Source organism: Rhinoderma darwinii, chromosome 3 (genome assembly GCF_050947455.1).
Source record: "Rhinoderma darwinii isolate aRhiDar2 chromosome 3, aRhiDar2.hap1, whole genome shotgun sequence".
In the NCBI taxonomy this organism is placed as follows: Eukaryota; Metazoa; Chordata; class Amphibia; order Anura; family Rhinodermatidae; genus Rhinoderma; species Rhinoderma darwinii.
In genome coordinates, this window is record NC_134689.1 from 4,403,303 (window position 1) to 4,430,991 (window position 27,689).

Genomic DNA, 27,689 nt, shown 5'->3' on the forward strand with positions numbered 1-27,689 from the left:
TTTACGCTGCGCCCAGGGAGACCTCCAGCTTCGTTTCATCCCGTCCGTCTGTAGGTGAACATCAAACGACGGCGTTTCCTGAGCCGAAGAGCCGCGAAAAACCCAAAAGTCTTAACACAAACCATTTCCGTGTAATAATAATAGGAGAAAACACTCCGTGTAACACAATCCCCTCCCTCAGCCGAGAATCCACTTCACACCACCATCTGGGTTTGATTTATGTCCCCTGGGGTCCCGGCCGCATCGTCCTCACAGGACCAACCAGTGGAGTTTGGGGGGGTGTTGACTTACATAGTGTTCTGCAGAGCTTACAATCTAACCGCTTGGCCAGTTCCATATGTAAGTGTGAGGTTTGCAAAGGATGCTACACCAACATGGGCAGCTTGTTATGGCCCTTAATGGGGGAGGGCAGCACAGTTTGCCCTTTTCCCCATTGGTGGTATAAGCTGGTGCAGGGCCACAAACACTTACCAAGTGAGGAAGTCATGCCACCCCCACGTGATAAAATAATGTGATCTCCCTTGCCCTGGTATGCTGTATTCTGTGGCATGAACCAACACCAGAATGGGGGAGTCCTGTTAGTGGTTGCAGGTTCTGTATCTTTATTTAAAGGGGAAGTCCACCCCATTTGCGGATAAAGCCTGTAGACAGGTCAGGGGCTCGGACCCCCAAAGGTAGTGGTGATTTTTCTAGGAGGGGGTTCCCGTGGGATCCTGGAGCTCTCATGTTTATTGTAGGTGTGTTTCCCTTTAAATCCTGTGTCGGTTTTCTGCGCATGATACGTTATTTCTATAACTCCTGCTTCACTAACCGGCGAGATGCCTCCTAACGTTCTGCTAACTCCGCCCTCTGCGGCTGCCGTGACCGGTCACTCTACTAACTACTCCCATCATCTGTGTGGTCCTCTCCTACTCCTGTCACTCGCTGCTGCTGTCTCTTTACTGCTATGGCTGAAACTGCACCGTTCTACTATAGGACACCAGGTGTCCGCCATCTTTGCGCTGGACGCCATCTTTGATTTTCATCACTTGTCTTCTGCCGCTAACCTCCTGCTCTCATGAACTCCTCTGCTGACGGTTTCCTTTCCGCCGCGGTCTCTCTGACCATTCCTCGTGCCTCACGCTTTACCTTCCTCTCCACAGGATGTCACGCGCCAGAAGGACGATCGTATCGAAGAGCTGGAAGAGGCTCTGCGCGAAAGCGTGCAGATCACCGCCGAGCGGGAGATGGTCCTGGCCCAAGAGGAGTCCGCAAGGTCCAACTATCAGACGCAGGTCAGCCGCTGGGAGCCTGGGATTGTGTCCGTTGACTGCGCCCCCCAATATCAGCAAAGACCCTAAGTTGTCCGCTAGGGGGAATCTTTTTTTTTTTTTTTAACAGACGGGTGATAAGCTCTAATAGCGCTTGTCACCCAGCTTTCCACAGGTCCTGAATGGCATTGTTATGCAGAACGAAGTCCGTCTCCTGTCCTCCTGCCATGTGTCAGTCCTTACTGTAGTTCTGGCATTCTATTCATGAATCAGGCAGATCAGGATGAACAGCGCCGCCGTCCCATATAAGGATTGCTGCGTTACATGAAATTACATGAGGACAGATCAGGAGATTAAAGAAAACAAAACTGGGTGGGGTGAAATAATTAGTCATGTGGGCAAATTCACTGATCACAGCGGGTTATATCATCTAACGGGGAGTCCTGGTATACGCTGACACTTTTCAGTTACTGATCTTGTGTTACATGTCTTATACTCTAGTCACACCCAGAGCTGCATTCAGAATTCTGCTGGCTGCCTCTACATTGAGATCACCTGATGCACAGATTAGTAGGAAGGGCAGATTGTAGCTAATGAGGACGTTCTTTTATACCGCGTCTTTCCAAGTGTGCGGCTCAGTGGGTACATGTCCTTGTGTATATTACATTGGCTCAGAAGGGGGCACTGATGTACAGCAGGATAGGGAGGTATTGTGCGGCTCAGTGGGTACATGTCCTTGTGTATATTACATTGGCTCAGAAGGGGGCACTGATGTACAGCAGGATAGGGAGGTAGTGTGCGGCTCAGTGGGTACATGTCCTTGTGTATATTTCATTGGCTCGGTAGGGGGCTCTGATGTACAGCAGGATATGGAGGTAGTGTGCGGCTCAGTGGGTACATGTTCTCTTCTGTTACATTAGCTTAGTAGGGGGCTCTGATGTACAGCAGGATAGGGAGGTAGTGTGCGGCTCAGTGGGTACATGTTTTCTTCTGTGTTACATTAGCTTAGTAGGGGGCTCTGATGTACAGCAGGATAGGGAGGTAGTGTGCGGCTCAGTGGGTACATGTTCTCTTCTGTGTTACATTAGCTTAGTAGGGGGCTCTGATGTACAGCAGGATAGGGAGGTAGTGTGCGGCTCAGTGGGTACATGTTCTCTTCTGTGTTACATTAGCTTAGTAGGGGGCTCTGATGTACAGCAGGATAGGGAGGTAGTGTGCGGCTCAGTGGGTACATGTTCTCTTCTGTGTTACATTAGCTTAGTAGGGGGCTCTGATGTACAGCAGGATAGGGAGGTAGTGTGCGGCTCAGTGGGTACATGTCCTCTTGTGTGTTACATTAGCTTAGTAGGGGGCACTGATGTACAGCATGGTAAGGAGGTAATATGTGGCTCAGCGGGTACATTTACTTGTTTATTACTTTGGTTCAGTAGGAGGCTCTGATGTATAGCATAAGGCGGTAGTGTGCGGCTCAGTGGGTAGGTGTGCTGGTGCCCCGTACATTAGGATGTCTATACTCCCAGCATGCCCTGTGCCTGTATAATCGCATGTTTCCCTCCTCTCTTGTGTCTCTTTCTGGCTGTCTGAAGCTGTCTTGTGAAGCGCTGCATGACGCCGGCCATCCTGCCTTTAAATGGTGCAAGGTATAGTGAGCACCCCGTGCCCTGTCTGCTGTGACCTTCCTCTCTGGACCTGTCCACCATTTGCCGCAGTGAGCCCCAAACCATTCCCCATTCCTGTGGCCCTCGTGTTCTGTGCCATTATCACCGTGTTCCTGATCTTTCTGTGCCCTGGACTGTGAATAGCGAGTCTGTTATAGGAAAATGGGAGATGCGGTCTGCAGCATAACTGGATAGATCCTTTAAATTCTTCCTTTAGTCCATTATCCACCCTCCGCCTGACAGTAATGAGATTATGACATTCAGTATAACAGCAGGCTGTAAAATGAGATGCTTTCCCTGGAGTTTATCTTGCTCTGCTGACCTCTAGTGGCCAATAGGAACATTACAGTATAAAAAACACAAACTATAAGAAATGTACTATCAGTGTCTCTTTAAGTGCCCCTTTCCTGGCATGAAAGTTTTGGATATTTATTACTCTTGTTACTTACCTACATCACCGAAACAAGTTTTGACAATGCCCAGTAGATGCCGCTCCCCCGTGCCTCATGCCAGTCTTGTTTATTGCAGACTGGAGATATCTCTTACTTAATTAAGCAGCTGCTGAGGCAGAACCGGTTGATATGTGACCGGAGGTTCCTGACCGGTGCCCGCCGCCTGTAACGGATGACCCTGGGCTACAGTGACTAGGGCGCTGGCCTGAACCTGGCAGGTCTTCATGTCAGTGCCCCACCTGCATGGTATTTGTCGCATTGATACGAACTGTTCAGCTCTGAGGCCTCATCAGTGCAGGACGTCCATCACCTGCTCACAATACATGCAGCCCACTAACCCAAGCAGAGACGATGGCGCCAATGACTAAAACGCACAAACTAGCGCTCCGACCCGCCTCGCAGGAGGATCAACCCAATTATCGCCCGTCATTTAGAAATGGCCTAAAGCGTCTTACTATTCGCTCTTAGAAATGGCGCAAAAGTTCAGTCGGCGGCGAGACGTTTCAGGTTCTTTAGATGTGATCTCCGTGCTGAAAAGCGATTTCCCAAGATCCTGAAATTCCAGGGAGCGGAAAAAGGATCATAGCCGGCGGAGGTTGCGGCGCCACTGACAGATCAGGCGGCAGCTGGTAGGTGCCAGTCTATAATAAGTCACGGGCTACTTGGCGCGGCGATGCCCTCTGAGAAGCCTTATCTCCGGTTTCCTTGGCCCTCTTCTCTTTCCTCTTGGCAGCGGGACGCGGGCGCGGCGGACGTTTAATTTGCGCGGATGTGATTTGTACTGTAAACGCTGCAACTTTCTGCAAACTAATGAGATCCCCCAGATTAAAATGTAAGTTTATCCCGCTCGTTATCGGAGCGCTTTATTTATTCGCCTGGTTAATCGCGCGTCCTGAGTTAACGATTATTAATTAGTCGCCTCTGACAATCATCGGTGACTCGGGTGTTCTTATAACTGCGGCGACATTGTAGCGTGAGATCATTACATCAGCGGAGGCGCCGGATCCGTGAACCTCCTATAACCAGCGAGCGTGAAAATTAACCGTTAAACCTTCAAAGTCCTGCCGACAAATATCCCCCCCGGCCGAAATGTTAATCATTTTCCCTGACTCGTCACGCAGGACGGGCACTTGACCTGGAGGCCGCGTCCTGCGGCATTAATCCCCTTGTGTGTAGGTGGGGACGCCGGGGGGGTTGTCCCCAAAAGAGCAATGATCTGGGGTCTACATGACCCCCCCCCCCCCCTCCTCCTGATTTCACATCGTCCAAGTAGCGGGCGGTTTTCTTCAGACTTTCCAGCCAGTGCCGTCACCTCATTTGACCTTTTGCGAACATTTTAAGCAGGCGTTTTTACGACACCGCGCAGGGACACGATCGTTTTTGGCAGCGGCTCCACGGTTGTTCCTCTGCTGGGTGACGTCTTCCTTTAGTACCGCTGCAGCCGTTGCTGGTCTTAAAGGGTCCTCAGGATTTATGTAGCTGAAGCTTAAGGCCCTGTTCACACATCGTTTTTGCCGTGGAAACCGTGGCAAAAAAATTCCGAAATCGCCTCCCATTGATTTCAATGGGAAGCCGAGGCATTTTTTCCCCGGTAGCGGAACAAAACGCTTGCGGGAAAAAGAAGCGGCTTGCCCTTTCTTCGGGCGTTTCCGTCTCTGACCCCCCCATTGACATCAATGGGAGGAAGGGAATGCGTTTCTCGCTGTGTTTTTTGTCCGTGGCGCTCAATGGCCGCGGCCGAAAAATGCGGCAGGCAGGCAGGTCAAAATCTGCCACACAATTCCAAATGGAATTTTGAGGCAGATTTTCCCGCCTGCAAAAAACTACGACACAGCCCCCCCCTGTCCGCTCAGAACCCCTCTATGTGCCAGGAGGTAGAGCTGCTCTCCTTCTTGGCGCGTCCGTGTATTACAGGCCAGCGTGTGATGCTACATACGCCCTGCAGTGCCCGCTTATGGACCCGCGCCAATCTACTGAGCGCCGCGCCGTTTTTTTGAGTGGTCTTCATGAGGCATTTCCTTCAATCATTGTATAATAAAAGTCTTGCGGCTTTCTCATAGATTTTGTTTCAATTGCTCACCATTTTCAAGAGCTCTGCTTGCTGTCAGTGAAAGTAGTCATTCTTGTTTTCATCGAGAGGCTGTAGAGCCATCCTGATCATACCCAACCGATACAGGTGCACGGCTTGTTACAAGAGAGACCCGATACACTGTAACGAGCCATGCAGCTGCGTGAACAGGAATGGTTTTTAGGTTTGGGATATAAGAAAGTTGCAGAACTTTTCCTTATACAGTGATTCTGCTTTATTTACGTAAGAGTGGATCAGCCCTTTAAGGAGACGAGCGGAGAGGAATAAGATAAAGATTCTACAAGATTCGACAAGTTTGTTGTACGATATTCTGAGCAACCGACACGTCCACAGAAAAGCAGTGAGTTGTGCCAAAGGACAAATTCTGCTCTACTACATCTGTACTTTGTAGGGGATGCATTAGTGGTGCTTGATGATGACGCTGAGTGCTGTAGGGACACTCGCAGTCCTATGTAAATCTGCACATAACACATTGCGCTATCACCGTGAGTAGTGCCAAATAACAAACTCGGCTCTGCTATATCTGACATCATTTTTGAAGGGTTGTTCTTATAAACTGATAACCTATCGCTAGGATGTGCCATCACTTTATGATCGGTGGGGGTCCGACTTCTTGACCCTCACCGATCCTGAGAATGAAGCCCTCTAGTCTCCACCCTGAGGTCGGGCGCTCTGCCTGCGCTGCCACAGCCCCGCTTCACCTGACGTCCTGCGCCGCTAAACGCTTCAGGTGAGAAAAGAGCGGGGTGAGCGGGAGCAGACAGACCGCGCTCTGTTCCCAGAATCATCCTGATCCTTATTATCCCCCCACAACACACGCGGGAGAAGTGACGGGCGCTGCTCGCGGAAAAGACGATCGGCCTCATGGAAAAAAGACAAGTGCTCCCAATGTGCTGACGGCGGAGGACTGATCCCTCATTCACTCGCTGACCTTGGCGGCTAAAACCCCGGTGCTCTCTAATTATAATTAGCTGGTAATCAGAAGGTTATTATGGAGGCCGTGAAACCCCCTCTTGTTCTGCCGCGTGCTGCGGAGGGGCTCACCGCTGCTTAAAGGAACAGCAACATCTCACATGGAAAGAGGGGGCAGTGACCTCTGCAGCGTGCACTTTCCCCTTTAAGAAGCCGAAATGTTTTAACCTGAATTTTTATTTTCGTTCCCGGTGATCTCACAACAGGGGATTTATATTCTCCAGTCTCTAAAATTATCTGCACTTCATTTTTGGGTCATTTTAAGGATATTCAGCATTTATAATTGTGTCTTAAAGGGAAACTTCACCCGCAGTCATCTTTCTCTTTATTTGCAATGCAGTTGAATACAAGCTGTTGTTTTCTGTTATCCACCATTTCAGACGAAGTGTAAGACGGGTGACTATAACCTATTGCCCCCTGTTATCAGCCATTTCCAATTTGGTGAGTGTAGGATGGGTGACTGTAATCTATTTCCCTCCGTTATCAGCCTTTTCAGGCTCGGAAGCAAATACCTGCAGCGTTCTTCAATCAGTCACCGTCACTAGGACAGAGCATTAATACGACGAAGCTAGTGACTGCGATAAACTAATGATAATATCAATGGAGATTATAATAGTACTGGAAGATATAAAGGAGCGGCTATCCGTCACATATGATGTTATGTCTCTGGAGGATATAATAGTACTGGAGTGATATAAGAGGAGCGGCTGATATCAGTCACATATATGATGTAATGTCTCTGGAGGATATAATAGTGCTGGAGTGTTATAAGAGGAGCGGCTGATATCAGTCACACATGATGTAATGTCTCTGGAGGATATAATAGTACTGGAGTGATATAAGAGGAGCGGCTGATATCAGTCACACATATGATGTAATGTCTCTGGAGGATATAATAGTGCTGGAGTGATATAAGAGGAGCGGCTGATATCAGTCACATATATGATGTAATGTCTCTGGAGGATATAATAGTGCTGGAGTGATATAAGAGGAGCGGCTGATATCAGTCACACATATGATGTAATGTCTCTGGAGGATATAATAGTACTGGAGTGTTATAAGAGGAGCGGCTGATATCAGTCACATATGATGTAATGTCTCTGGAGGATATAATAGTACTGGAGTGATATAAGAGGAGCGGCTGATATCAGTCACATATGATGTAATGTCTCTGGAGGATATAATAGTACTGGAGTGTTATAAGAGGAGCGGCTGATATCAGTCACACATATGATGTAATGTCTCTGGAGGATATAATAGTACTGGAGTGATATAAGAGGAGCGGCTGATATCAGTCACACATGTAATGTAATGTCTCTGGAGGATATAATAGTACTGGAGTGATATAAGAGGAGCGTCTGATATCAGTCACATATGATGTAATGTCTCTGGAGGATATAATAGTGCTGGAGTGTTATAAGAGGAGCGGCTGATATCAGTCGCATATGATGTAATGTCTCTGGAGGATATAATAGTACTGGAGTGATATAAGAGGAGCGGCTGATATCAGTCACACATGTAATGTAATGTCTCTGGAGGATATAATAGTACTGGAGTGATATAAGAGGAGCGTCTGATATCAGTCACATATGATGTAATGTCTCTGGAGGATATAATAGTACTGGAGTGATATAAGAGGAGCGGCTGATATCAGTCACATATGATGTAATGTCTCTGGAGGATATAATAGTACTGGAGTGATATAAGAGGAGCGGCTGATATCAGTCACACATGTAATGTAATGTCTCTGGAGGATATAATAGTACTGGAGTGATATAAGAGGAGCGTCTGATATCAGTCACATATGATGTAATGTCTCTGGAGGATATAATAGTACTGGAGTGTTATAAGAGGAGCGGCTGATATCAGTCGCATATGATGTAATGTCTCTGGAGGATATAATAGTACTGGAGTGATATAAGAGGAGCGGCTGATATCAGTCACATATGATGTAATGTCTCTGGAGGATATAATAGTGCTGGAGTGATATAAGAGGAGCGGCTGATATCAGTCACATATATGATGTAATGTCTCTGGAGGATATAATAGTACTGGAGTGATATAAGAGGAGCGGCTGATATCAGTCACACATATGATGTAATGTCTCTGGAGGATATAATAGTACTGGAGTGATATAAGAGGAGCGGCTGATATCAGTCACATATATGATGTAATGTCTCTGGAGGATATAATAGTGCTGGAGAGATATAAGAGGAGCCGCTGATATCAGTCACACATATGATGTAATGTCTGGAGGATATAATAGTACTGGAGTGATATAAGAGGAGCGGCTGATATCAGTCACATATGATGTAATGTCTCTGGAGGATATAATAGTACTGGAGTGATATAAGAGGAGCGGCTGATATCAGTCACACATATGATGTAATGTCTCTGGAGGATATAATAGTACTGGTGTGATATAAGAGGAGCGGCTGATATCAGTCACATATGATGTAATGTCTCTGGAGGATATAATAGTACTGGAGTGATATAAGAGGAGCGGCTGATATCAGTCACACATATGATATAATGTCTCTGGAGGATATAATAGTACTGGAGTGATATAAGAGGAGCGGCTGATATCAGTCACACATATGATGTAATGTCTGGAGGATATAATAGTGCTGGAGTGTTATAAGAGGAGCGGCTGATATCAGTCACACATATGATGTAATGTCTCTGGAGGATATAATAGTGCTGGAGTGATATAAGAGGAGCGGCTGATATCAGTCACACATGATGTAATGTCTCTGGAGGATATAATAGTACTGGAGTGATATAAGAGGAGCGGCTGATATCAGTCACACATATGATGTAATGTCTCTAGAGGATATAATAGTACTGGAGTGTTATAAGAGGAGCGGCTGATATCAGTCACACATATGATGTAATGTCTCTGGGGGATATAATAGTACTGGAGTGATATAAGAGGAGCGGCTGATATCAGTCACATATGATGTAATGTCTCTGGAGGATATACCGGTAATAGTGCTGGAGTGATATAAGAGGAGCGGCTGATATCAGTCACATATGATGTAATGTCTGGAGGATATAATAGTACTGGAGTGATATAAGAGGAGTGGCTGATATCAGTCACATATGATGTAATGTCTCTGGAGGATATAATAGTACTGGAGTGATATAAGAGGAGCGGCTGATATCAGTCACACATATGATGTAATGTCTCTGGAGGATATAATAGTGCTGGAGTGATATAAGAGGAGCGGCTGATATCAGTCACACATGATGTAATGTCTCTGGAGGATATAATAGTACTGGAGTGATATAAGAGGAGCGGCTGATATCAGTCACACATATGATGTAATGTCTCTAGAGGATATAATAGTGCTGGAGTGTTATAAGAGGAGCGGCTGATATCAGTCACATATATGATGTAATGTCTCTGGAGGATATAATAGTGCTGGAGTGATATAAGAGGAGCTGCTGATATCAGTCACATATGATGTAATGTCTCTGGAGGATATAATAGTACTGGAGTGATATAAGAGGAGCGGCTGATATCAGTCACATATATGATGTAATGTCTCTGGAGGATATAATAGTACTGGAGTGTTATAAGAGGATCGGCTGATATCAGTCACATATGATGTAATGTCTCTGGAGGATATAAGAGTACTGGAGTGATATAAGAGGAGCGGCTGATATCAGTCACATATGATGTAATGTCTCTGGAGGATATAAGAGTACTGGAGTGATATAAGAGGAGCTGCTGATATCAGTCACACATATGATGTAATGTCTCTGGAGGATATAATAGTACTGGAGTGTTATAAGAGGAGCGGCTGATATCAGTCACATATGATGTAATGTCTCTGGAGGATATAATAGTACTGGAGTGATATAAGAGGAGCTGCTGATATCAGTCACACATATGATGTAATGTCTCTGGATGATATAATAGTACTGGAGTGATATAAGAGGAGCGGCTGATATCAGTCACACATATGATGTAATGTCTCGGGAGGATATAATAGTACTGGAGTGATATAAGAGGAGCGGCTGATATCAGTCACACACATGATGTAATGTCTGGAGGATATAATAGTACTGGAGTGATATAAGAGGAGCGGCTGATATCAGTCACATATGATGTAATGTCTCTGGAGGATATAATAGTACTGGAGTGATATAAGAGGAGCGGCTGATATCAGTCACACATATGATGTAATGTCTCTGGAGGATATAATAGTACTGGAGTGATATAAGAGGAGCGGCTGATATCAGTCACATATGATGTAATGTCTCTGGAGGATATAATAGTACTGGAGTGTTTATAAGAGGAGCGGCTGATATCAGTCACATATATGATGTAATGTCTCTGGAGGATATAATAGTACTTGAGTGATATAAGAGGAGCGGCTGATATCAGTCACACATATGATGTAATGTCTCTGGAGGATATAATAGTACTGGAGTGATATAAGAGGAGCGGCTGATATCAGTCACATATGATGTAATGTCTCTGGAGGATATAATAGTGCTGGAGTGTTATAAGAGGAGCGGCTGATATCAGTCACATATGATGTAATGTCTCTGGAGGATATAATAGTACTGGAGTGTTATAAGAGGAGCGGCTGATATCAGTCACATATGATGTAATGTCTCTGGAGGATATAATAGTGCTGAAGTGTTATAAGAGGAGCGGCTGATATCAGTCACACATATGATGTAATGTCTCTGGAGGATATAATAGTACTGGAGTGATATAAGAGGAGCGGCTGATATCAGTCACATATATGATGTAATGTCTCTGGAGGATATAATAGTACTGGAGTGATATAAGAGGAGCGGCTGATATCAGTCACATATGATGTAATGTCTCTGGGGGATATAATAGTACTGGAGTGATATAAGAGGAGCGGCTGATATCAGTCACATATGATGTAATGTCTCTGGAGGATATAATAGTACTGGAGTGTTATAAGAGGAGCGGCTGATATCAGTCACACATATGATGTAATGTCTCTGGAGGATATAATAGTGCTGGAGTGATATAAGAGGAGCGGCTGATATCAGTCACATATGATGTAATGTCTCTGGAGGATATAATAGTACTGGAGTGATATAAGAGGGGCGGCTGATATCAGTCACATATGATGTAATGTCTGGAGGATATAATAGTGCTGGAGTGTTATAAGAGGAGCGGCTGATATCAGTCACACATGATGTAATGTCTCTGGAGGATATAATAGTACTGGAGTGATATAAGAGGAGCGGCTGATATCAGTCACATATGATGTAATGTCTCTGGAGGATATAATAGTGCTGGAGTGTTATAAGAGGAGCGGCTGATATCAGTCACACATGATGTAATGTCTGGAGGATATAATAGTACTGGAGTGATATAAGAGGAGCGGCTGATATCAGTCACACATATGATGTAATGTCTGGAGGATATAATAGTACTGGAGTGTTATAAGAGGAGCGGCTGATATCAGTCACACATGATGTAATGTCTGGAGGATATAATAGTACTGGAGTGATATAAGAGGAGCGGCTGATATCAGTCACACATATGATGTAATGTCTGGAGGATATAATAGTACTGGAGTGATATAAGAGGAGCGGCTGATATCAGTCACACATATGATGTAATGTCTGGAGGATATAATAGTACTGGAGTGATATAGGAGGAGCGGCTGATATCAGTCACATATGATGTAATGTCTCTGGAGGATATAATAGTACTGGAGTGATATAAGAGGAGCGGCTGATATCAGTCACATATGATGTAATGTCTCTGGAGGATATAATAGTACTGGGGTGATATAATAGGAGCGGCTGATATCAGTCACACATATGATGTAATGTCTCTGGAGGATATAATAGTACTGGAGTGATATAAGAGGAGCGGCTGATATCAGTCACATATGATGTAATGTCTCTGGAGGATATAATAGTACTGGAGTGATATAAGAGGAGCGGCTGATATCAGTCACATATGATGTAATGTCTCTGGAGGATATAATAGTACTGGGGTGATATAATAGGAGCGGCTGATATCAGTCACACATATGATGTAATGTCTCTGGAGGATATAATAGTACTGGAGTGATATAAGAGGAGCGGCTGATATCAGTCACATATGATGTAATGTCTCTGGAGGATATAATAGTACTGGAGTGATATAAGAGGAGCGGCTGATATCAGTCACACATATGATGTAATGTCTCTGGAGGATATAATAGTACTGGAGTGATATAAGAGGTGCGGCTGATATCAGTCACACATATGATGTAATGTCTCTGGAGGATATAATAGTACTGGGGTGATATAATAGGAGCGGCTGATATCAGTCACACATATGATGTAATGTCTCTGGAGGATATAATAGTACTGGAGTGATATAAGAGGAGCGGCTGATATCAGTCACATATGATGTAATGTCTCTGGAGGATATAATAGTACTGGAGTGATATAAGAGGAGCGGCTGATATCAGTCACACATATGATGTAATGTCTCTGGAGGATATAATAGTACTGGAGTGATATAAGAGGAGCGGCTGATATCAGTCACATATATGATGTAATGTCTCTGGAGGATATAATAGTACTGGAGTGATATAAGAGGAGCGGCTGATATCAGTCACATATGATGTAATGTCTGGAGGATATAATAGTGCTGGAGTGATATAAGAGGAGCGGCTGATATCAGTCACATATATGATGTAATGTCTCTGGAGGATATAATAGTACTGGAGTGATATAAGAGGAGCGGCTGATATCAGTCACATATGATGTAATGTCTCTGGAGGATATAATAGTACTGGAGTGATATAAGAGGAGCGGCTGATATCAGTCACATATGATGTAATGTCTCTGGAGGATATAATAGTACTGGAGTGATATAAGAGGAGCGGCTGATATCAGTCACACATATGATGTAATGTCTCTGGAGGATATAATAGTACTGGGGTGATATAATAGGAGCGGCTGATATCAGTCACACATATGATGTAATGTCTCTGGAGGATATAATAGTACTGGAGTGATATAAGAGGAGCGGCTGATATCAGTCACATATGATGTAATGTCTCTGGAGGATATAATAGTACTGGAGTGATATAAGAGGAGCGGCTGATATCAGTCACACATATGATGTAATGTCTCTGGAGGATATAATAGTACTGGAGTGATATAAGAGGAGCGGCTGATATCAGTCACATATATGATGTAATGTCTCTGGAGGATATAATAGTACTGGAGTGATATAAGAGGAGCGGCTGATATCAGTCACATATGATGTAATGTCTGGAGGATATAATAGTGCTGGAGTGATATAAGAGGAGCGGCTGATATCAGTCACATATATGATGTAATGTCTCTGGAGGATATAATAGTACTGGAGTGATATAAGAGGAGCGGCTGATATCAGTCACATATGATGTAATGTCTCTGGAGGATATAATAGTACTGGAGTGATATAAGAGGAGCGGCTGATATCAGTCACATATGATGTAATGTCTCTGGAGGATATAATAGTACTGGAGTGATATAAGAGGAGCGGCTGATATCAGTCACACATATGATGTAATGTCTCTGGAGGATATAATAGTGCTGGAGTGATATAAGAGGAGCGGCTGATATCAGTCACACATATGATGTAATGTCTCTGGAGGATATAATAGTACTGGATATATGTGATATAAATTAGGGATCATGAAAATGAAATGGATGATAACAGGGAATAATAGATTGCATAAATCCAAGGGTATGTTCACACGTGCTATTTACGGACGTAATTCGGGCGTTTTACGCCTCGAATTACGTCCGAAAATACGGCTCCAAAGCACCGGCAAACATCTGCCCATTGAAATCAATGGGGTTACGATGTTCTGTGCAGTCGGGCTGTATTTTACGCGCTGCTGTCAAAAGACGGCCCGTAAAAAGTCATCCGCGTCAAAGTAGTGCAGGTCACTTCTTGAGTTTTAGTTGGAGCCGTTTTTCATTGGCTCCATTGAAAAACAGCTCCAATTACGTCCGTAATTGATGCCTCGAAAAACGCAAGGACGAGCAATTACGTCTGAAATTCAGGAGCTGTTTTCTCCTGAAAGCAGCTCTGTAATTTCAGACGTAACGGACGTGCACGTGTGAACATACCCCAAAAGCAAATGAGACAGACAGCTGTTTTCTCTTTCTGATCTCCCCCTTATCTCCGCAGTCTATAATCTCTGTAAAGGTGCAGTGGGTTTTCCGGTTCCCTGGTCGCCGCTGATCTCCGTTTCTTCAGGCTTTGAATATATTTTCCTTTCTCCCTCAGGTTGAGGAGCTGATGATGGCGATGGAGAAGGTGAAGCAGGAGTTGGAGTCCATGAAAGCAAAACTGTCGTCCACGCAGCAGTCACTGGCCGAGAAGGAGATTCACCTGACGAGCCTGAGGGCCGAGCGCCGCAAACACCTGGAGGAGGTCCTGGAAATGAAGTAAGAGCCCCCCCCCCCCTCACCTGTCACTGTGCCAGAAAAGTACTGCAACTTTTTAGTAATAGACTTTTTTCATGTCAATTTCTCATTTTCAAGATCTCTGCTTGCTATCCGTAATTGCAGGCATTCATTGTTTACATTCAGGGTCTGAAAACCCACCCCGATTTAAAATTTTCCGAAGCTGAGGGTTTGTTCACTGTATCAGTGTAGGCAATGCTCTATGTGCTAAGACTGCTATATCTAGACCGGATACAATTGTAACAAATCCTCAGCTGTGAGAATTATTAGCATCAGGGCAGGTTTTCAGCCTCTGGATGTAAACTATACATATGTCTATTCACTGACAGCAAGCAGGTATGTTGAAAATGGGAAGGGATTGAAAGTCTATTAACATTCCCAGCGCTCTAAGGCCTTATTCACACGAACCGCGTCGCACGGACCTATGTTAGTGAATGGGGCCGTTCAGACAGTCCGTGATTTTCACGCAGCGTAAAACTCACAACATGTCTTATACTTGGCCGTTTTTCGCGCATCACGCACCCATTCATGTCAATGGGTGCGTGAAAATCGCGCACGGCACGCGGAAGCACTTCCGTGTGCCGCGCGTGATTCGCGCTACAGTTGTAAAATAAATGAATGAAAACATAAAAGCACCTCCTATGGCATATGCGTGAAAATCACGCAGCACACACATAAAACGCAGCGTTTTTTTTCGCACGCAAAACGTACACGTTCGTGTGAATAAGGCCTAAGAGAATTATCTAGACTGGAAACAATTGTACCAAACCCTCAGCTTTGAGAAACATTCCGATGTGAATTGTAAATACTCCCATTCACCGACAGCAAGCAGGTACCTTGAAAATGGGAAGGAATTGAAAAGCAAAGTCTATTATAATAGTCACAAAGCGTCTAGACTGAATACAACTGTCACAGACCTTCAGCTGTGAGAAATATTTGAGTCAGGGCAGGTTTTAAGCCTCTGGATGAGAACCTTACATACTTTCATTCACTTACAGGAAGCAGAGGTCTTGAAAATGGCGCGTGTTTGAAACGCCAAGTCAATTAGAAAGTTGCATGAAGTTTCGTTACACAATGATTACGTTTCTTGTATATGAAACTGGACACCGGCCCTTTAAATCTTGGCACATTGGTGCCCTGGGGTCGGGCGCTCTGCCCGCTGTCTTCAGTCATGTTGATAATCCGTCTGACTCGTGTGCGGCTGCAAAGGAACCAGTGACAGCTCTTTGGCCGAACGCTCCGCTCATTAACTGCGAGTCTTCCAAAACGGCGAATCATTACAGCGATCTGGTATTCTGCCCTGAAGGAGGCACGGGGAGGGGGGAGGGGTAAGATTATAAATTATTAAGAAGGATGGGGGGGGGGGGGAATGCAGAAGGTGTAGATAATGATAAACGTACACAACTTTCTACTATGTTTTGTGTTTCAAGTCCTCACAGTTTTCAAGATCTCTGCTTGCTGTTTGTGAATATGAACATTTATCATTCTCAATTAGGGACTGAAAATCCAATGAAGTCCTGCTGCAACAGCTGCAGATTGTTACAATGTATCCGTTTTGACAAGAGCTATGAGCCTAGAGTCCAGGACAGGAGAGCGATTACTGCTGCTGTTGTGTTCAGCTCACAGAGGATTGTCTGCACTGGAAACCATTGTAACAAACCCTCAGCTGTGAGAAGTATTAGGGTATATTTAACCTCCGCGATTACACCAAAGGGCAGCAACAAAAATTTTTTGTGTGTAAAGACCCCTAGTCCTGCTCACGCAGCTGCAGGGTGAGTTTGAATGAAGATATTTGATACACTGTAACGAGCTATGTACCTGTTTGAGTATCACATGATATGGAGGGGTTTTCAGCACTGACAGCAAGCAGAGATGTGGGAAATAGTAAGACCTTGATACATATAAGAATATTAGACCGTTACCATACTTCTCATGACACAATGATTGCGTTTTATTTACATAAAGCTGGACTCCGGCCCTTTAATTACTCTATCGGTATTTTGGATACCACTTTGGCCGCCATGTTGGTTGTCGCTGTGACAGCAGCTTCTCGGCCTGCGCTGTACATAACGTGACCGGGAACGCTGAGCGCCAATATGGCTGCAGATTGACATGAGGCACTTTATACCCCGTGCCTCGCAGATTCCGTAGCAGTCCCTGCAGTGTTATCAGAGGGTTCAGACCACTGACAGCAGTTCGCTCGCTGCTAATTAAGTGAATATCCCCTCCCCCGCAGCAAGTTTAATTATAACATTTATTGGTGTCTTCCCGGTGATGTCATCCTCGGAGCACTGACCTCTGACCCCAGGAGGAAGAACGGCTGTGACCTTGTGACCCTGTGGTCGGCCTGGACTTCCTCTTCCTCCTGGATACAGGAATTGTGCACAGCTGAAAATCTGCTGGTCCTTAAAGGGGTACACTATCCTTTTTTATTAAAGTATCCATAGCTTGGACTACTGATCCCATCATTGCTGTGTGCGGCTGAACACATTGTGCCGTTTTATATAACGCGGTGTGGACTGTAGACGCGTTTCAAGAGGTAACTGAATACACCTTCTCTGTTCCATCAGATGCTCAGACTGCTGCTGTCTCTCCCATGCTTTACACTGCAGCTCTGCATATTCAGCCGTGTAGAAGTACAACCTCAGAGAGAAGTCTGTGTATAGAGAGCTGATATCTATTACAGCAAGAACAAAATGATTACAGTTCTGCTATTTTTCATTGGTAACAGTCAGCAAGTATTTTTCGATGGAAACAGTCAGCAAGTTTGTGTATAGCGGAGCCCCTATAATGCAGGGGGGAGGGGCAGGTCGTTTTTCCCCACACTGTTCAGGGCCTGGGGTAAAAATGGCACTTCCCAGAATGCTAATCACAAGAATAGGGAATATTGGGAGATTTCAGCTCTGAAGCTGCAGAATTGTGAATGCAGCACTGGAGTATAACACCAGCTGTTGATCAGTCACCTGGGTGTGCACAGCCACTATTCATAGAAATAAGCGGGAGAGTTGGATCCTGTTGACCGCTCGATTCTTTCCGATAGTCGCGTTCATTGCTATGGAGAGGGGCTGCATACACTTTACGAACTCTCCAACTACACACAAAGAAGCGGGCCCCTTGTTTTCCGTAACGTTGAGGGTCCCACCGGTTGGACTCTCACCTATCATAAGTCTATGATCTGTCTAAATGACCAATCATAAAAGTTGTCGTGGGCCCCGCCCCTTCAGGTTGTCAGCAATGATATTATCGCACCTGTCACAAACCGCTTTATTTACGTATGTCCGCGTTTAGGCCGCATCACGTCACGGGCACCACCGTCCTCCAGCATAAAGAGCGGTTGGTTCTGTGTGACCCTCGAGGAGGCAGAAACCGCCCGTCAGTTTAAAATGTAATCGCTTACGTGGCAAATGAGGCGTGAAAAGAGTTTGGCAGCGGTGGCGAGGAAGCGGGAGCCAGGGCCCCCCACAGCCCCTCCGTCCCAACCGGGGAGGAAAGTGACACTGGGTCAGGATTAATCAGCAGCGCTATAATAGAAAACACAATCCCTAATCCCTTCCCCCGCACAAAGAGCCCATTGTAAGGACCTGGGGGGAGGGGGTGCGCAGGTATGAGAAACCAGGACCCCCCCCTCCTCCAGACGCCATTAACCCCTCGCAGCCAGATCTCCGAGGGTCAAGTGCGACTCTTCAGTGATTCAAGTACTACCACGCCACAGGGTCCTAGCACCGTCTGTCCCTCCATCATCCGCAGGTGCATCGCGGCTCCGGGATCCCATTACCTGCGTACGTGGAAAATGCTCGACTGCGGCCGCCAGCGAAATTACTCCCAGGAAAGCCCCTACAGTAAATACAAGTTCACGTTTCTATCTGTTCCTAGGAAAGCTGGGTGACTACCGATGTATCCATTACAGCTCCCGTAGACGAGTCACCCAGCTTTCTGTGTATCCTGAATGGAAATCAGCCCAGCTTTACAATCATTTTACAGCGGATCAGCCATCACTTCGTAAACAAGCATGTTTACCCTTCAGGACTCCGGAAAGCTGAATGACTGCGGTAATAATGGTCATGTCTGTTGTCTTGAAAAGCTTGGAGACATCCGATATTCTACGTTGGTTATATATCTGCGTCTGGGAAAGCTGGGTGGTAGCCGATATGTTCACCACTATGGTTGTTGCTTTTCCAGACCCCTAAGAGGCAGATCCGCCTAGTTGGATAATGATACTTTCTCTGCTCCTACATGACGAGACAGATGTGCCGTTCAGAAATCTGAAAAAGTTGAGTTACAGAACATCAGGATCCTGAAAGTTTGGATGCTGTCCTATCTGCTGTCACCCAGCTTTCCCAGACTTCTAAATGGAAAATCAGACGAATTATACAGCAAAGCATCTCCTCATATTACTACGTGACTGAACTGATATTACATTCAGGATTCTCAGAAAGATGGGTGAATAATCCTGTGTGTGCTGTAATGGCGGCCATATTGGTTGTCACCCAGCTTTCCCAGAAACTGATAGAACTGAGAAACTGTTGATTTGAATTTTCAGATTTTAAATTAAGAATATTACATCCCCCAAAGACTGGTTTATCACCGACACACACGTCAGCGTCACGCGTGGAATCGTCAGGAACCGCTATTTAACCCCTGCAGGAAACTGATCTCTCAGCACAATCTGACATTTCCCGAGTTTAAAGGTCACTGTCCTAAGACCGAAGACGGCAAAATGCCAACAATTATTATCTGCCGACGTCCCTACATACCGAGCGTCATCTGCACAGTACTACGTCTCCTGTCCTGTATACTGGGTGTAATTCTCAGTATCTGTATTATTCTGTATATATATATACACTGCACAGTACCACTTCTCCTGTCCTGTATACTGGGTGTAATTCTCAGTATCTGTATTATTCTGTATATATGGACACTGCACAGTACAACTTCTCCTGTCCTGTATACTGGGTGTAATTCTCAGTATCTGTATTATTCTGTGTATATACACTGCACAGCACCACTTCTCCTGTCCTGTATACTGGGTGTAATTCTCAGTATCTGTATTATTCTGTATATATACACTGCACAGTACCACTTCTCCTGTCTTGTATACTGGGTGTAATTCCCAGTATCTGTATTATTCTGTATATATGGACACTGCACAGTACCACTTCTCCTGTCCTGTATACTGGGTGTAATTCTCAGTATCTGTATTATTCTGTGTATATACACTGCACAGCACCACTTCTCCTGTCCTGTATACTGGGTGTAATTCTCAGTATCTGTATTATTCTGTATATATGGACACTGCACAGTACCACTTCTACTGTCCTGTATACTGGGTGTAATTCTCAGTATGTGTATTATTCTGTATATATATAGACACTGCACAGTACCACTTCTCCTGTCCTGTATACTGGGTGTAATTCTCAGTATCTGTATTATTCTGTATATATACACTGCACAGCACCACTTCTCCTGTCCTGTATACTGGGTGTAATTCTCAGTATCTGTATTATTCTGTGTATATGGACACTGCACAGTACCACTTCTCCTGTCCTGTATACTGGGTGTAATTCTCAGTATCTGTATTATTCTGTATATATACACTGCACAGTACCACTTCTCCTGTATACTGGGTGTAATTCTCAGTATCTGTATTATTCTGTATATATATACACTGCACAGTACCACTTCTCCTGTCCTGTATACTGGGTGTAATTCTCAGTATCTGTAATATTCTGTATATATATATATATACACTGCACAGTACCACTTCTCCTGTCCTGTATACTGGGTGTAATTCTCAGTATCTGTATTATTCTGTATATATACACTGCACAGTACCACATCTCCTGTCCTGTATACTGGGTGTAATTCTCAGTATCTGTATTATTCTGTATATATGGACACTGCACAGTACCACTTCTCCTGTCCTGTATACTGGGTGTAATTCTCAGTATCTGTATTATTCTGTATATATATATACACTGCACAGTACCACTTCTCCTGTCCTGTATACTGGGTGTAATTCTCAGTATCTGTATTATTCTGTATATATGGACACTGCACAGTACCACTTCTCCTGTCCTGTATACTGGGTGTAATTCTCAGTATCTGTATTATTCTGTATATATGGACACTGCACAGTACCACTTCTCCTGTCCTGTATACTGGGTGTAATTCTCAGTATCTGTATTATTCTGTATATATGGACACTGCACAGTACCACTTCTCCTGTCCTGTATACTGGGTGTAATTCTCAGTATCTGTATTATTCTGTATATATGGACACTGCACAGTACCACTTCTCCTGTCCTGTATACTGGGTGTAATTCTCAGTATCTGTATTATTCTGTGTATATGGACACTGCACAGTACCACTTCTCCTGTCCTGTATACTGGGTGTAATTCTCAGTATCTGTATTATTCTGTGTATATGGACACTGCACAGTACCACTTCTCCTGTCCTGTATACTGGGTGTAATTCTCAGTATCTGTATTATTCTGTGTATATGGACACTGCACAGTACCACTTCTCCTGTCCTGTATACTGGGTGTAATTCTCAGTATCTGTATTATTCTGTGTATATGGACACTGCACAGTACCACTTCTCCTGTCCTGTATACTGGGTGTAATTCTCAGTATCTGGATTATTCTGTATATATGGACACTGCACAGTACCACTTCTCCTGTCCTGTATACTGGCTGTAATTCTCAGTATCTGTATTATTCTGTGTATATGGACACTGCACAGTACCACTTCTCCTGTCCTGTATACTGGGTGTAATTTTCAGTATCTGTATTATTCTGTATATATATACACTGCACAGTACCACTTCTCCTGTCCTGTATACTGGGTGTAATTCTCAGTTTCTGTATTATTCTGTGTATATAGACCCTGCACAGCACCACTTCTCCTGTCCTGTATACTGGGTGTAATTCTCAGTATCTGTATTATGCTGTATATATGGACACTGCACAGTACCACTTCTCCTGTCCTGTATACTGGGTGTATTTCTCAGTATCTGTATTATGCTGTATATATGGACACTGCACAGTACCACTTCTCCTGTCCTGTATACTGGGTGTAATTCTCAGTATCTGTATTATTCTGTGTATATGGACACTGCACAGTACCACTTCTCCTGTCCTGTATACTGGGTGTAATTCTCAGTATCTGTATTATTCTGTGTATATGGACACTGCACAGTACCACTTCTCTACGTCTTTCCATTTTCCACCAGTGATGAACAATAAACTGCTGCATCAGTTGTCCTGTTTCTATATGTATCAGGATCTTTCGCTGTTGGAGCAGACTTTTGTTCCCTGGCAGTAGTCATGTGATGCTGCAGACTGTACAGTGACCCCCGCCTGGTAGGGGTCAGTCAGCTGGGGTCTGAGGATTAATGTGCTGAATTCTGGGACCCGACCACTGAAGCGTCACTTTCTGCTAATGTCAGTCCTGGAATGCGAGGGGGGGGTGCTGATGTTGGGATGTGGGGGCTCCCAGGAATAACAGCACAGGGGTCTAGCCTGGGTGATCAGGGCGGTGATTACCCGCTGGACCCTGTCATTTTCTGGGCAGACAGCGGGATTAACAAAGCATCAGGAAGATCCGGGCCTCGGGTATGTGGGGGGTCCCTGCGGCCAGGTACTGTGCACAAGAAATCTTAAAACCCCCCTAAAAAAAAAAATGATGTGTAATGTATGACCACATGCCAGATATAGAAAACTTTTAGAATATATTTGTGCCTTGTGTTACAGCAGCACAGAGTATTTCAGGAGAGGAGTGTGCTGATCCTGTGGAGGTTACAGACTGAAAGCTGTATAGTTGAAGTATGGTCTCTAGCAGCACAGAGCATTTCAGGAAAGGTGTGCTTATATTGTGGGCGGTTACATACCAAAACTTACGTAGGGGAAGACGGATGGTGTCTCCAGCAGCACAAAGTATTTTTTTTTAGGAGAGCAGTGTGCTGATCTTATGAGATGCGGGGGGTCTAGTCACCTATCCCCTCCTATATTGTCAGTGACGACAGGGTTACGTGTCACAGGGGCAGTGTGGAAGGCAAAGGGTCTTCAGCAGCACAGAGTATTTCAGAAGACGTGGGCAGTATTCGTTACATCGTTATCCTCTATATTATTATTTTTGCTCTTTGTATATTAGGGGAGTCACAGTTGCAGTGGTGTGCGGTGACACCGGGCCCTCCAGTGGGGAATTGACTGGTTGCCGGGGCCCTGGCGCCTGTTCACACTCCTCCTGCAGCAGTCAGGTTCCACTTATCACAGGTTTTTTTCCCTGCCCTTATATTAGTGTCTTGATTTGATTTGCCACCTGTCTGCTCCCCTCCCCCACTGTTATATACCCACAATGAGATATGGGGTCTCGCATTCATACCCTGGACGGCTGCTGCACCACAGGGGACAGATCTCTGAGCAGATTGTAATTTATCAGTTTTCATGATAATGTTGCCACTAGGGGACGCTGTTTTTAGGGCTCTGTCCGTTATATCTGATGTCCACGCCTGGTGATGACCTGTTTGCGTTTCCCTCCTCACAGACAGGAAGCTCTGCTCGCCGCCATTAGCGAGAAAGATGCAAACATCGCGCTGCTTGAATTGTCCTCGTCCCGTAAGAAAAAGACGCAGGAGGAAGTGGCGTCGCTGAAACGGGAGAAGGACCGGCTGGTGCAGCAACTTAAACAGCAGGTGAGAAGCGTGTCCTTTCATGACACGGCCCCACTCTTATCAGAATATGTAGGATTAGTGTTGAATTATATGGGGTCGTATATTGTAGTCACATCCAGAGCTGCATTCACAGTTCTGTATATTTACGGATACCAGGGAGCAGTGCATTGTGGGAGTTCGGGTGACAGTGATACAGTTATTGCTCAACTGTTGGGTCACGTCTCAGACTGCAGATTACAACAAGCAGAATTGTGAATGCAGCTTTGGATGTGACTGGAGCATAACACATGATGAAAACTTGAGTATAGCTAAGATTTTGCTGAATTGAACTCTGTAAAAGAATAGTCTAGTGTGACGGGCGAAAGTTCTGCAACTTTCTTATATAATGTGTGTATTCATTTCTCACCCATGCCAAAATCTCTGCTTGTTGTCAGTGAATAGGATCATTGTTCTTTACTTTTAGAGGCTGAAAACCCCATCCTGACCCACAGAGTTCTCACAGCTGAGGGTTTGTTACTATGTATCAGAGTAGACAATCCTCTGTGAGGTAAACACATCAGCAGCACTAATCTTTCTCCTGCCCTGATAGTTTGTTACAATGTATCAGTTCCGGTAAAATGTATCACACTGTTTAGCTCACAAAAGATTGTCTGGACTGGATACAATTGTAGCAAACCCTCAGCTGTAAGAAGTTTTAGTTCAGGCATTTAGTCTGAATATAAACAAGAATGTTTCCAGTCACTGCCAAAAAGCAGAGATCTTGAAAATGTGAATGTAAAGCCCGTTGCATCACATCGGACGTTCCCAGGTCCTTCTGTATGACGCTGGTTACAGATCAGGAAACATTCTCCTTGTGACTTGTCATTAGGCAGCAGAGCTGACACTTCACACATTTACAGCCGCCCCTGCGCGCAGTCACCTCCACTAACCCTTTCCTGGCAGGGTGTCTGCAGCCCCTGGGGGGCAGTCTATAAATCAGGACTCTGGCAGAGAAGATGGGGGTCTGGGTGTGTGACACTCCGCAGACTAGAAGATGACATCAGATGGAAACACTCCGCGCGCTGCCCCTCACCCGTCCAGATCTGCTGTCAGAGCAAAGAGAGGAAACACTCACCTCCCCTGTCACATGTCGTGTATTTACCGTAAACAAGCTCCGCCCACAACCTGCGGCGTCGCTCCGTGTGAGCTCTCCGGAAATGCTCCTGATCATGGTGGTAGCCGGCCGCTCAGCCGACCACCCTATGTGACCGTGAAGCCCACCGCTACCATCCCGTCCTTCCCTCCTATATGTTTATCGCCGCTGGTACGTTCTGCACGAGCCAATGACGTGTCACCGTAACGCCACACGGGCTGGACCATTTTTGGTCTCTGGAGAGGGGTGGGAGGATGCCTGCTTTATATCACCCTCTGTCAGACGGCGCAGGGCGAGCACGGACCCGGGAAGGATTCACATTTTCCTGTTGCTAATTCCAGATGAATCATATCAATCGTGACCGCACGCACTGCGACATTCACAAGCAACCGCCATCTTGTCTGCCTAGACGTGGAGCTGTCATGGCAGGGAGTGCTGGAACTTGTAGTCCCCCACAGAGTGCAACAATAAGAAAAAGCCTGGCGACCTCCGCGGGGCGACAAAATCCCCAAGAGAGATTATCACCCGGATTTACTAGCAGCAAATCTGAAGTATCTTCTGGGTCTTGTGGCTTAATTCTCAGCACTGACCACACTGATACCTGTAATACCCCAGTACTGACCACACTGATACCTGTAATACCCCAGTACTGATCACACTGATACCTGTAATACCCCAGTACTGATCACACTGATACCTGTAATACTCCAGCACTGATACCTGTAATACTCCAGTACTGATCACACTGATACCTGTAATACCCCAGTACTGATCACACTGATACCTGTAATACTCCAGTACTGATCACACTGATACCTGTAATACCCCAGTACTGATCACACTGATACCTGTAATACTCCAGTACTGATCACACTGATACCTGTAATACCCCAGTACTGATCACACTGATACCTGTAATACTCCAGTACTGATCACACTGATACCTGTGATACCCCAGTACTGATCACACTGATACCTGTAATACCCCAGTACTGACCACACTGATACCTGTAATACTCCAGTACTGATACCTGTAATACTCCAGTACTGATCACACTGATACCTGTAATACCCCAGTACTGATCACACTGATACCTGTAATACTCCAGTACTGATCACACTGATACCTGTAATACCCCAGTACTGATCACACTGATACCTGTAATACTCCAGTACTGATCACACTGATACCTGTAATACCCCAGTACTGATCACACTGATACCTGTAATACTCCAGTACTGATCACACTGATACCTGTAATACCCCAGTACTGACCACACTGATACCTGTAATACCCCAGTACTGACCACACTGATACCTGTAATACCCCAGTACTGATCACACTGATACCTGTAATACCCCAGTACTGATCACACTGATACCTGTAATACCCCAGTACTGATCACACTGATACCTGTAATACCCCAGTACTGATCACACTGATACCTGTAATACCCCAGTACTGATCACACTGATACCTGTAATACTCCAGCACTGATACCTGTAATACTCCAGCACTGATCACACTGATACCTGTAATACCCCAGTACTGACCACACTGATACCTGTAATACCCCAGTACTGATCACACTGATACCTGTAATACTCCAGCACTGATCACACTGATACCTGTAATACCCCAGTACTGATCACACTGATACCTGTAATACCCCAGTACTGATCACACTGATACCTGTAATACTCCAGTACTGACCACACTGATACCTGTAATACTCCAGTACTGATCACACTGATACCTGTAATACTCCAGTACTGATCACACTGATACCTGTAATACCCCAGTACTGATCACACTGATACCTGTAATACCCCAGTACTGATCACACTGATACCTGTAATACCCCAGTACTGATCACACTGATACCTGTAATACTCCAGCACTGATCACACTGATACCTGTAATACTCCAGTACTGATCACACTGATACCTGTAATACCCCAGTACTGATCACACTGATACCTGTAATACCCCAGTACTGACCACACTGATACCTGTAATACCCCAGTACTGATCACACTGATACCTGTAATACCCCAGTACTGATCACACTGATACCTGTAATACTCCAGTACTGACCACACTGATACCTGTAATACTCCAGCACTGATCACACTGATACCTGTAATACTCCAGTACTGATCACACTGATACCTGCAATACTCCAGTACTGATCACACTGATACCTGTAATACTCCAGTACTGACCACACTGATACCTGTAATACTCCAGCACTGATCACACTGATACCTGTAATACTCCAGTACTGATCACACTGATACCTGTAATACTCCAGTACTGATCACACTGATACCTGTAATACTCCAGTACTGATCACACTGATACCTGTAATACTCCAGTACTGATCACACTGATACCTGTAATACTCCAGCACTGATCACACTGATACCTGTAATACCCTAGTACTGATACCTGTAATACCCCAGTACTGATCACACTGATACCTGTAATACCCTAGTACTGATACCTGTAATACCCCAGTACTGATCACACTGAGACCTGTAATACCCCAGTACTGATACCTGTAATACTCCAGTACTGATCACACTGATACCTGTAATACCCCAGTACTGATCACACTGATACCTGTAATACTCCAGTACTGATCACACTGATACCTGTAATACCCCAGCACTGATCACACTGATACCTGTAATACCCCAGCACTGATCACACTGAGACCTGTAATACTCCAGTACTGATCACACTGAGACCTGTAATACTCCAGTTCTGATCACACTGATACCTGTAATACTCCAGTACTGATCACACTGATACCTGTAATACTCCAGTACTGATCACACTGATACCTGTAATACTCCAGTACTGATCACACTGATAACTGTAATACCCCAGCACTGATCACACTGATACCTGTAATACTCCAGTACTGATCACAGATACCTGTAATACCCCAGTACTGATACCTGTAATACTCCAGCACTGATCACACTGATAC

The 27,689-nt window shown here is 45.0% G+C and overlaps 1 protein-coding gene across 5 annotated transcripts in view; it reads left to right on the forward strand.

Moving 5' to 3' along the window:
• The window catches only part of ERC1 (ELKS/RAB6-interacting/CAST family member 1), a 77,466-nt gene that overhangs the window by 26,141 nt on the left and 23,636 nt on the right, over positions 1 to 27,689 (forward strand). For 4 of the 5 annotated variants that reach the window (XM_075855706.1, XM_075855708.1, XM_075855709.1 and 1 more), the window contains 3 exons: positions 1,143 to 1,274; positions 14,706 to 14,866; positions 23,431 to 23,578. In XM_075855706.1, the coding sequence (XP_075711821.1) occupies positions 1,143 to 1,274; positions 14,706 to 14,866; positions 23,431 to 23,578 (441 nt within the window). The remainder of the gene's footprint in view (positions 1 to 1,142; positions 1,275 to 14,705; positions 14,867 to 23,430; positions 23,579 to 27,689) is intronic. The other variant, XM_075855710.1, reaches the window with a different exon arrangement.